This window comes from Eublepharis macularius, chromosome 5, assembly GCF_028583425.1.
Source record: "Eublepharis macularius isolate TG4126 chromosome 5, MPM_Emac_v1.0, whole genome shotgun sequence".
NCBI lineage: Eukaryota > Metazoa > Chordata > Lepidosauria > Squamata > Eublepharidae > Eublepharis > Eublepharis macularius.
In genome coordinates, this window is record NC_072794.1 from 26,374,438 (window position 1) to 26,386,768 (window position 12,331).

The 12,331-nt window shown below is 41.1% G+C and overlaps 1 protein-coding gene across 2 annotated transcripts in view; it reads right to left on the reverse strand.

Moving 5' to 3' along the window:
• CEP350 (centrosomal protein 350) overlaps positions 1 to 12,331 on the reverse strand; it is a 98,634-nt gene that overhangs the window by 18,106 nt on the left and 68,197 nt on the right. Inside the window, exons 26-30 of one of the 2 annotated variants that reach the window (XM_054979579.1) lie at positions 10,016 to 10,162; positions 9,377 to 9,528; positions 4,975 to 5,097; positions 2,151 to 2,347; positions 1,106 to 1,320 (exon numbers count right to left, since the gene is read on the reverse strand). In XM_054979579.1, coding sequence (XP_054835554.1) covers positions 1,106 to 1,320; positions 2,151 to 2,347; positions 4,975 to 5,097; positions 9,377 to 9,528; positions 10,016 to 10,162 — 834 coding nt within the window. The remainder of the gene's footprint in view (positions 1 to 1,105; positions 1,321 to 2,150; positions 2,348 to 4,974; positions 5,098 to 9,376; positions 9,529 to 10,015; positions 10,163 to 12,331) is intronic. The other variant, XM_054979580.1, reaches the window with a different exon arrangement.

A 12,331-nucleotide genomic window follows, 5' to 3' on the forward strand; every position in this document is an offset into this window, starting at 1 on the left:
GGTCATGGCAGCCCTGCCCAAGTGTGTTTCTGCAATGGGAGTCATCTTTCACTTTTTTCCTACAGGGACCAATGGAATGGCTGGGGGACCTTTGTTATGGGCCCATAGAATTGGACCCCAGTGTCCAATCTTCCTGAAACTTTGAGAGTCCTTAGGGACAGTCGGTAGTAGGTTCCCTAAAAATTTGGTGGTGGTTTCATAAAAATGCCACCCCCAGTCCCCTGGATAGCCGTCAGATATTTCCTTATGTGATAGTATTGTCTTTGGGGGCCCATAAAATTGGCCCCTGGGGGGTCCAATCGTTATGAAATGTTAGGGGTCTTTAGAGGACAGTTACAAGTAGGTTCTTTCCAAATTTGGTGAAATTCAATTGAAAAGTGACCCAACCGCCCGCCCCCAGCCCACCAGATAGCCCCAAGAGTGATCTTCCCTAGAAAACAATGGCTGAATTTTTCGGAAACAGCCAAACCAAATTAGAGAATCAATTCAGAATTCAGGAAATTCCAAAGTTATTGGATTGTGTAAAAAAATTCAGGTTTACCCAATTTTGGGGGGTGGACACCCCTGCATTACTACCTCTCTGTCCCATCAATCAGGGAATTTCTGCTTCACGCACTAGTCATCTCTCACCTTGATCACTGCAACTTTCTTCTCTCCAGCCTTATACCATCACACCTATTCAGCACTTTACCACCCAAATCATTCACTTCTCATGTTGGTCTGGCAAAGTAATGGCCCAGTTTAGATACTTACATTGGTTTATTGTTCCCTTCTGGACCCAACACAAACTCCCTGTTCTTACCTTTAAAACCCTCCATGGCCTTGCCCCTTTTTTATCTCTTGCACCCAGATACATCCCTGCCTGTGACCGTCACTCTTTTATTACCTTCATTCACCAAATGCCTCCTGCTCTATGCAATGACTTCGCCTTTTGTTGCCCCTTATGCCCGTAACTGCTTCCTGGAACATATGCATGTATGTTCTGCTGTTGTATAAAATATATAATCATAGCAAAATGCCTAACCCAACCCCACATTTCAAGAGCAGCGACTGGAAAACCTTGTTTCTGTGTGGGTTTTAGTACTGTGAAAGCAAGTTCACTCACAAGTTTTCCTGGTGAGGCAGCAGATTCAAGTTCCTGCGTATAAACCATTTCTTCTGTAAGTGTAGTGTGATCTGGGCTTCCCAGCAGTCCTTGGACCTGGGAGACCTTTGATGGGCCAGACTCAACAGCTAGATTGCCCAGTTCCTCTGGGACAGAGCTTTCACTGTTTAAGCGAGAGCAAGGTGGCACAGAAGAATCTTCTTCGCTGGCTGTTTCTAAAAGGAAATAGCAGACTATGGTCAATCAGGCAAGAACAACCTCCTCTTCTTGTGCATCTACAATGGTTCTGACTATGGCTTTTCCCCTTCTAAATTTAACCTCCATTCTTGGATAACACAGACCTAAGTTAATAACAAGTTAATAAAAAGTTACAACACATACACACACACACAGAGTATTTTGACTCAAATGCATTGGAGTACAAGTATGACTACACGTTAACTGTTCATAGCACAAAGGCATAAATATACAGCAATGGCTGTATATATAAAAGCACAGACCCCCAAATACTCATGCATTTTTTTATCTTCTATTTATTCAAACAAAACAAGAAAAGAGTTAACAGTAAGAAGTTACCCTACTCTTGATTTCAAATACTATGTAAACATAAGAGTGCTACTGTAGGGTTACAAGGGAGTTTTCACTACGTTAGGGCCATTTAAACCACTATCACAGATTTTTAATATTTTGCTTTTACTCATCCAGTGTAATACTGAATGGGAAACCATATTTTAGTGAATTTATGAAATTAACACATTGTATGAGGTAGCAAAGATGGGGGTTCATATATTTCAGAAGTTTTTGGCATAGGTAAATCATACCTTGTTTCCTTGGAAACAAGTGACACTGAGAACAACAGAATTTGGCTGCGGGAGCCATTTCTGAGTGGTGTGATCCCATGCAACGGGGTGCCATATACAAAAAAGAGCCACACGAGTAAGGTTAACTGCAGGATCTTTCCCATATAGCCAGCATCCCATTGGCAGAGAAAGTGCTGACCAGGGCCTTAGTCTCCCTCCCTCCCTCCCTCCCCCATTCTTTCTACCTTTCTGATCATTCTGGTCTCCTGCTGCCATTTTGTTTGCTTTCGTTTCGAGAAGTTCTTTGTCCCAAGCAGCCAGGGCCTGTTTCTCTATCTGACGTATCTCTGCTTCTTCAGCATCTAGACGGCGTTTCCACTGCAGCAGTTCTTCAGCATGTTGGCGCCGTTGCATTAGTTTTTGCTCTCGCTTTGTTAAGAACCTGGGAAAAACAAAATATTGAAAAATCATCTACCAACACCAAGAGCAGGATATCCTACCTGTTTTAAAGGTAAGACAAATGCAGTGAAAAGTATTTTTATTATTTCCATGAGCACCCATTGAATACAAGCAAGAGACATGAAAAAATACATTTGGGTGGCTATGACTGAGGTTAATGCACCCCCTTTTTCATGAAGTGAAATTGGTGAATATTAATAAAACTTATTTACTTCCCAGTCTGATCTCTCACGGGATCCCATGAGTACAAAACATAGAATGTCAAGACCCTAAGTTGTAGTAAGTCAAGATAAGAGAGGCCTAAAGCGAGCATGGTGACTACAAAACAACAACAACAACAAGGTGCTGTTCTCATCCAAGATTCCAAATAGTTAAACATTCAAGAGATTTTACTTACCAAAAACTATAATTTAGAAAAGTACATCAACCTTTCATCCATCCTAAGTGCAGTCCACTATTTAGGAAATCATTGTGTAACCCTCTGGGAAAGCAGTTGATGAAATGACATCTACCTGTCTCCATCAACCCATCACCTCCAACTTTCTTTCCACATACCCTAAGCTATAAGAGGTTAAAGTAACCAAAGACATTAGCTCTTTCCAAATATGTTACCACCATAAGAAAAGAGCTTTCTGATAGTAAAGAAATCAAAACAGATCAAGCCTAATGGTACAGTTGCAAAGTTGATACTATAAAAGGGAGAAAAAGCTCAGGGCATTTTGTTTTTGGAAGCAGGGGAAAAAAACCTGCAGCACTTCCTTATGGTGGTAAAATATAATAGTATATAACTGACAATTTGCCATCCTTTAATTTGACACCTGAGGTGGGCCTCTACCTAATAACAGGACAAGATGTGATAAATGGGACACGAGATATTGATTTCAAAAAGGTTATCAATATAGCCAAGGAGATATTTAAGGAACTCTGATTGTGGGCCTTGAGACAAAATGAAATCAATATATGACTGTTTTATTTAGCAGTGACTCCTGAAATGTCTAAGCAACATAACCAAAGTCCTCTGACAAAAGGAAGGCAGGGGGTGGAGGGGTGGGGAACAGATAGAATCTTGTCTCCTTTAATAGACTGATCACTACTTCCCCTTGAAGAAGCCTGAAAAAGAGAAGACCAAAGGGTTCCTAGATCCCTATAACATTTCTCCATGTGTCCCCAAAAAAGAATTCTCATTAAGATCTACTACAGGGTGAGGAAGCTGTCATCATTACCAATGCTAACTGGAAATTGATGGCTTGCCACAGTAGTTCTATATTGGATGAGCTTGGATGTGACTCATTAGAAACCAAGGGGCACACTTCCAAGGGCAGATTATTCCAGGAAGTACTCCTCTATAACCATATGGTACTGCTGGCTGGATTTAAGTGTTTCTGTGTTTAAAATGGAAGCCTCACTGGATGCCCCAAAGATGCATATAGACATCTGAACCCAGACACTGCAGTGGTGATAATTACTGGTGATCACTTACTTTGTTCATTTCTTATTGAAACCCTGTACATTACACTGGAAATGTAATTTCTCAGCCTGGTCTCCTTCATTACCTAAAGTAGTTAACATGCTGGAGACTTGGGACTGGATCTCTGGTTATATTTAGTAGAGTTTCAAAGCAGCCTGGGAGTATGTCTGTGGGAATTTGGATTTGAGCTGCAGTGCTGGGATGAGGGAAGTTTAACCCTTCCCTTGGCCTTTCCTAAGAAACACTGCCCTATCTGGGCTGCTAAAAAGACAGCTTGTCTTTTCCCACCTACCTGAGTTTAAGAGCAGCCTTGGGGAAAACAGCACAGGGGTAGTGGTGGTACAGATTAACCTACATCTTAGCTTCACAGGATCAACTCAAGTCCTTCTTTGTGGAGTTTGTCTTTTAAGCATCTCATCTAGTTGAACCCTACATACTAGTAGTAAGTACAATGACAAAAAACCATTTCCCCCCATTTTTGCTGTTTTTCAATATTAAAAAGATTTTTTCCCCAAGTGTACTTCTTACATATTTACAGGTTAACGCCACTTTTAATCTTCATCAGTAAATCAGTAGTTGGATTCCTATTCCAGGAATCAAGTAAAGTGGTCAAGTCTGCTGAAAAACACCTCACACAGCAACCTGCATAAAAGTACCAAGCCTGTATCCCAAATCAGTGTTTTGCACAAACTAAAATCTAAGATTCACTTTACTAACTTGGAAATGTGTGAAAAAACCTTCTATGACTTAAAATCATGCTAGGACATGCAAAACTTGACAAAATTCAGAAAATACAGTGACTGGAAAAAGAAAACTGCTTCACTGGATTATTAATCTGAAAATATTAATAATTAATCTGAAAAGATCAAGAGAAGCAGCTGAACAACATTTTGCAAATGAATTAAATTCAAAGCCTAAAAGTTCAGCTTCCGATACTGATGTTTGAATTAGTTAGCTAAGAGAGGTTGGAGGCTTCCAACTTCATTTGCACCAATACCTGATTTAAAATTGTAAAGTGGAGGGAAAGATTATTGGGGGACACACACACAAAAACACAACCTGATGAAGAGCCTCCTAATCACATAAAACTGAACAGAGCATGCTCGATCAAAGATTCTAGCACTGAAAAGGTGCAAAGTTACCTGACCAATTGGTTGTAGATATACAGCTGGAATTTGGGATGGAGGTTGGGAAAACAGACACTGAGAGAGGCCCAGTGGTGAGACGTAAAGACAGAGAAGAAGTAGTGAACAGGAGAGCAGTGTCTACAAAATAAGGAGGAAGAGTTTTAAGCCAAGATAGTAAGAAACAGGGAGAAAAGTGAGAGCGGGGGAGCATCTAGCACAGAAGCTTAAATGGGTTCCAAAATATCATCTGTTCACAAGTACAGATCTCCAAACGCAGCAGATCGTAACTGTGCATTAGCGACAAATAGTAATTCACTGTCAAAATCCTGTCATTTCCTATTCTGATAAACTTATCTCGCTTTTAATACAATTGGCGAAGAGCTTTTCTTGTCCTAAGAAGTATGCATTCATATACAATGCCATCTATCCATTTCAGTTCTGAATTTTAAAACTTTTGCTATTCTGGCCCTTTGAACAATGGTTCCAAAATATGTTCTAGACTCATTCACATAAATAAGAACTCTACTCCACTGTGTTAAATGAAACAAATTAGTTTCTCCTGAGGAAAAAAAGCTACAGCTCCCAGGACACTCTGTTGTTGACCTCAACAAAAAGAACAGATGAGGGAAAGAAACTGCTGAATTAGTTTATTAGGACACTTGATGCTGCTCATTTAGAGCTGATTACAATTATGGTCTTAGCAAGTCCACCAAGATTGCATGACACCGATTACTGTTGCTGTAAATGGTCATTTGACTTATCTTACATCACTCTGAGCTTTGCTTTGAAACATCACAGACTGTACCTCTTACATTTCATTACCTGTTGACTGTACTATTTACAACTGTTTTGCCTATATTATACCTATCACTCTCTGCCAATTGAGGATACTTCATGCTTCTGACAGTCTCTTGTCCATGAAAGCTTATGCCATAAATCTATTAGTCTTCAAGATGCCACAAGATGCTATTCTGGCTTTTCTCCGACAACCTAACATGGCAAATTAGCTTTACAACACATTGCACTACCTGGCTAAAAGCTGCAAGCATGATTTGGGAACACATCATGATCACTGGCACATGATACGCAGAATTCCTGAGCCACCTATACTGATGTAATACCTCTCCAAACATAAGCCTTTCACACTCCTTGCCACATAGGCAGGTAAAGGCTGGGAATCTAGCCTCCACTATAGCGGGCAGAGTCCTGACCCAAATCCTCATTAGGTCTCCTCTAGGGTATGCGCTTCGGGTTCCCAGTTCAGAAAAAAACCACAAACTGGGTCCAATTCATAAAGATTTGATATTTCCAAATCGGGGCCAGTATGATGTCCCCGATTCGGAAATACCGAATCAAAGCTTCCTGAAGCGATTCAGGTCGCTTTGGGGCCTTTTTAAAGGGCTCCCTTTCACCACCACCCCACTTACCTCGGACATCATGGCAGTGGTGGAAGCGGCAGCGTGGGCAGCAGAGGTGCTGGTTGTTGCCTTCCCCACTGCCCTGCTGGCCGTCACAGAGGCCAAAGCGGCAGTGCAGGCGACAGAAGCACCGGCTGCAGCCTTCCCTGCCACCCTGCTGACTGTGCTGTGGCGGTGGAGGCGCCTGCTCTGGCCTTCAGGAAAAGTAAGTGGGGTTGGGGGACGGGGGGCTCAGGGGGGAGGTCTCACTTTGGTATGCTGCAAATCATTACAAAGCAAACTGAAGCGATTCAAATAACCTGAACCCGGTTTTGGGTTATTCCGAATCTTTTTCCTGCTTCGGCTAAACCTGAAGCGGGAAAACCGAGTATTTACCCGGTGCACACCCCTAGTCCCCTCTCTTCTATTCCAGAGGCTCCACCAGACAGGCAGCCAGTTCCCTATATGTACCTCCCCTTACCCAGCTACAACCTTGAGGTACTGGGGAAAAATAAACTTTATTTACAAGATGAAACATAGGAGCAAATGGACTTTAAAATAATAAACAAACTGAGAATGTTTCAAAGTATTCAGAACAGATTTGTAATCAGCTATCTTTCTCTGCTGCCTTCCCTAAGCAGACTTAAAACCCTTCTCTGTCAGCAGCTCGTAACAGCCTCCTTTCCCACAAACTCTCATTGACCCAGCATTCCGCCCACTCCCATAAGCTGTCTCTCAGGAGAGGTGGAGCTTGAGTCAGTCCTGTCCATCAAACTGCCAAATATTGGTGGTTTTTACTCTTTTGGTTTCCACTCTGTAAATTTCAAGTATCGCTCTGCAAGAGCCATAGCTCCTTTGATACAAAACATCTGCATACCACACTGTTAGAAACTATATCCTGGTTGAGAAAACGTATTAGAAGGCAAAATCCAAGCTACTCATAGGCAGCATTTATTAAGATAAAGCAATACAAAGGATCTTTTATGTTCTTAGGAGATTCCATATTAGGAGACTGAATATACCAGGATCCCAAGGGGTTAATTCTTTGACAGAGCATGCTCCTGTTCACAAGCATACTACAGCACACTTTTCTTCTGCCTTTCTTTTTCTTTATGAAGAAATCACTCTTGATGCTTCCTTAGGTCAGGAAACCTACAAACACTTCTTTAACTGACAAAATTCATTATTTAGAACATTATATTGAGCCTCCTCAGAAGGGCTACATGTGACAATTATTCTTCAATATGTATTTATCTTTTTGGCATTTCACAAAAGACCTAGGTAACAATGCTTTATTAGCACTAATGCAAAACCTACACGCAGAGCAGGCTCAAGGTATTTTGTCATTTGAAAGCACACCAATTGCCCTCTCCTGCACTGTCACCAGTGAGGCCTAAACTGATGCAGCCACGTAGGTTAAGGAGAATACATTGCTCGTGACTATGAGCAAACTAAGTCAATGCCACCTCCTCATTATACTACTTCAAGTAGTCACGTGAGTGGCCTGGACAGAGAACTAGCCTCACCTAGACATGAAACTAGCGTCTGCATCCGGGACCCCTAACATGATGCTCACAGACACCTTCCTGGAACGCCTAGTGTTTTGAGAAAGTGGGTGGGACCAGGTGGGGCTTTTGTCCAGCAGTTTCTTGTTAGCCACTGAAAATCTCATAGGATAGGCAGATTTTTTTTAAAAGTTGCTTTGACAGCAGCTGCCATCATAGGACAAAGATCTTCACAGCTTGACAGAGAGCAAGCTGTGCATATTCTAGAAAATATTTTTAAACAATATGTTTATTTTCAAATCCATTCTGTCAAATAGAGCTTCTGCATAAAATCTTGAATTACTATTAGTATCACACATGAGCTTACTCCCTGACGTTTTGTGGTTAGCAGCCATGTGGATGCCTCCAGTACTCTGCGTCAGAATTCCAAAGGTGCCTGCAGGCTCAAAAAGTTTGGAGATCCCTAATCCACATGAATACAATGAGTTCATATGCCCTTTATTACAATGGTATATCCAACCATCCACAGACTTAATGGAATATGACTTTCTTGTTTTCCCCTCCTGCTGCAATCCATTAAGCACCCCAAAATTGTGTTCCTGAAGGGGTCAGTAGACCTTTAAGAATTGCATAGGGTGCAAAGTGAGGGGAGAGTGAATCTCTAGAAATTGTTGCCTTTACAACAAACAGAAATGCAATTCTATCAAGTGTACTGTGCGGTTGGAACTGTGCCTTCATAATCCTAGAAAACAGTACTGTAGAAGTAGTCGTTTTTCAAGAAACTGCATTTCTTTTCTTCTACTCTATGACAGGATCCAAACATGATCTGCATGCGTGCGTGCAGGGAGGACCCTCTCATTTCAGCTTACAACTGCAGTCCTAGCATGGCACTGACTACCTCTCCAGGCACTTCCCTAATTTTCAAGAACTGTTGGGCTGAGAAAGGACTGAAAGTTCCAGTGTATGTATGGGAAATCCTGGTGCATGTACCAAATGCAACTTTGGATCTTGGCTGTAATTTTGAAAGAATACAACAAAAAAAGTTTCCTATGCCACAAGAAGAGTCTGTAGTTGTCTGCTACAATTGCTGTCTGCCCGCTTGCCATTATGAGAAGAGTACTGCAATTCCCCATCAATGCAGAGATGTCTGTTATTATACAGGCCAGGATAAAATATTATTCAATTAAAATAATGGATCATCTGCAGTGCTCAATTCAAGAATTATGAATCAACCCCATATCGTATGATATGAATCAATCATTCTCTTCAAGGTTACAGACCTCATTTTGTTTGGGGACAACAAAATCACGTATAAAAGACCATCTCTTTCAGAGTTGTACTTCAATATCATTATATAAAAAGCTTTTCCTTTAACCTTTACAGGCATGTCTAGAAGGAAAGGCAACTTGTCATAGACAGTTTACACCTCTGAGCCACCACAGGGGCTGTCTCTGCAACTGTAGGAAGCAAAAGTAAATGCTGAAGAAAGGAATCTCAACCAATTAAAAAAGTTACTTCTCATCCATCCGGCTTCGCATTTTCTTTAATTTCTGCATGATGCTACTGGTCTCGCTGCTGGAAACAGAAGAAGGGCTACAGGTCTCTGCATCTGTTGGCAGCGGGCTGGAAGAATGAGTTTGTTTTGCATCATCTTCACTGCGAAGCTCCTGTGGAAATCAAGCAACATCAACAATGAGAGGCTGATTCATGGTGGTGACAATTAACCAACTGGAAGAATGCATAAGAAACAGAAACCTTAATTATTTTATGAAAAACTATAGTTTCACAGAGGTGAAGGAACACAATCTTCTGTTAACTGGAAAATATATGGAATTGTTCAATAAGTGTGACGCCTTGCAATCTTTCATACACCAATTATTCCCATGTAATTAATATCTGCATTAAACAACATGTTATCTAGGCTCACAAAGACCTCCAGCAGTCCCAGCAACAATAAACAGTGTCACTGTCATAGAGTTAATTTTGCTAAAAAGATAAGCGAGACAGTTTTCAAGTTTATTTATTTATAAAAATTTATAGCCCTCCTTTGTGTTCCAGGAAATGTTCATTTTTTTCATTTGAGAACTGCAGTGGCACAAAGAATATTAACAGGATACTTCCCAGAGGCAGGATTCCAGTTGCAGTGCACCTTACCAGCTTATTTTCCCCTGCAGATTTCAGTTTTTCTTGCAGTTTCATAGTAGTTTGGCGTATTCGCTCTATCTCTTCCTGCTGCTTAAGGATCAGTTGCCTCTCTTTCCGGGCAGCCTTATTAGCCTCCTGAAGACGCTTAATTTCTGCCTGTATGAGAAAGTACAATACAACAAAGCAAAAAAGGTAGTAATGTTCTCATCTTCACAGGTTTAATTCCACCTTCATTTCCACTTTCTCATATTTGTTCTTCATTCTGCTGCTCAGCAGATTCTTTTCCATCTTCTGCTCCTTTTATTTTCCTCTATCTTCTTTATTTTCTTGTATTCGCTACAAGTAGTACTCCACCAAAGCTTTTGCCAACAGTGAGGATGCTTTTCATCTCTGCAAGTTGCTTTGCAATATTGGGCTCAAAGCTGATTTACACTTTCCTTTTCAGTAGAGGCTCTTTGGTGCCTCAGAAGCAGCTTCTCTTAATGCTACACCTGTCATTGGAGACCCTTTCTGCTTCCTTGTCCTTCTTGATATCTCAGCCAGAAAGAGAGCGACTACTAAGAACAGCACTCCATTTCACTTCTGCTTTTGGGCTAACTAGCTGGTAAGAACCAATAAGTCTTTTCAAAAAATGAAATCAGATTTGCTACTAATTATATGCATACTTACTCAGAAATGTGTCCCACTGGGGTCAACAGTGCTTACTGCCATGCAATTGTATGCAGTATTGCAGCCTTGAACATATGAACCTGCCTAATACCACCATGGACCAGTTCTTCATCTAGCACAGCGCTGTCTACTCTGAGGGTTTTCTCTATGCAATGTTCCCAGCCTTTCTACCACAGATCCTTTTACCCATTTAAAGCATTTACGGAGATGCCAGTGTCTGAAACTGAGGGCTTTCTGTATGCACAGCTATGCAGAGAGAGGCAGGAGGTATGGCACTAGTAACTCTCCTAGTAACAGGTCCTTCCAAAAAGCAGCAGCTATATAGTGGTTTATGATAAAGCAGATGAGGTTCCATGATCGACACATGAGACATGAATCATAGATTGAAGATTATTGCTCTAGATTTAACTGTAGCCCCTCTCCTGATCTGAAAAAAGTATCTAAAAGTAAACTTGCTACCAAAAATGTATTAATCATTATGGTGAACAGTGCTGGAATAGAAATGACTCAACATGGCTAGACACTGGGTGTGTAAGTGTGCATGCTATTTTTCCCTTTACATTAGAAACAGACTGTATATTTGTGTGACGCCTCTCTTTGTCTGATCTGGAAGCTTCTCTTTGACTCCTCCTTCTCTTTCCATGCCTCTGTCCTCTCTCTCTCTCCTTATGGTCTTGCAAGAAGATTCTGTAGAGCTCTCTTGTGCCAGCTTGCAAGAGGCACACATATGCTCCTACTCACATGCAGCTGGATTAGCTGGCCACTTGTAATAGGAAATAGTGTTATTTATATCAGGTTTCTATGGGTTTTTTTCTGCTGCTGCAAAAATGCAAGTGAAAGTGAATCAGCTTCAATAAAAGTAAGTTTTATCTGTTGCAATATACTAGCTTGGACAGTGTTTCACCCCACGTGATTCCCCCCTTTTCTGACTGTGTAACTTCGGTACAACAACTAACAAATAACCAGAATTTACACAACAAATAACCAGAATTTACACAACTTGTTTTTAGAAAACTTGTCAGTCCTCTTCACTTCTGCAATACATTTTTTGGACAGGAACATTAAGTACTGTGCTGACCCATTTCTGGCAGCAAATACATTGTGTTTCTAACCAGTTCAAACACTGTACAGAATGTACATTTTGCTGTACAAATAAAACTCCAAACATAAAGGTTTTATGGATTGGTCTAATTTTTTTTCAAATTTTGCAGAAATGTTGCTTTCATCTAGGTATGCCAGCTGCAGCCAGCACCCTGCCAGGAGAAATTCAGTGGTGGGACAATTTTGTTTGGTGTCTTGTCAATCCACAACATTACTCCCTGAACAAAACCAGAAGTGAAAATCAACATGCCAGGTCGATGCTCTAGGAATCTCCAACTTTATGGTTAAAACACAGAGTTTAGGGTGAATCTTAGAGTGTCACCCTACCATGATGATGTCACTTTCAGTTTTGTGCTAGAAGTGACATTGCGTGTTGGCACGACATCAAAGAGCCCTTCTCATTTCCCCCTCCCACCAGCCTGTAAAGTGGTAGCAGGGAAGCAAGGAATAAGGGGCCAATGCCAGATCTCCTGCTACAGTTGGAAACCTGCCCCCCATCATAACTTGAACTTGTAAAAATTATGATGACAAAAAAGTTAAAATGTGTAAGGTCAA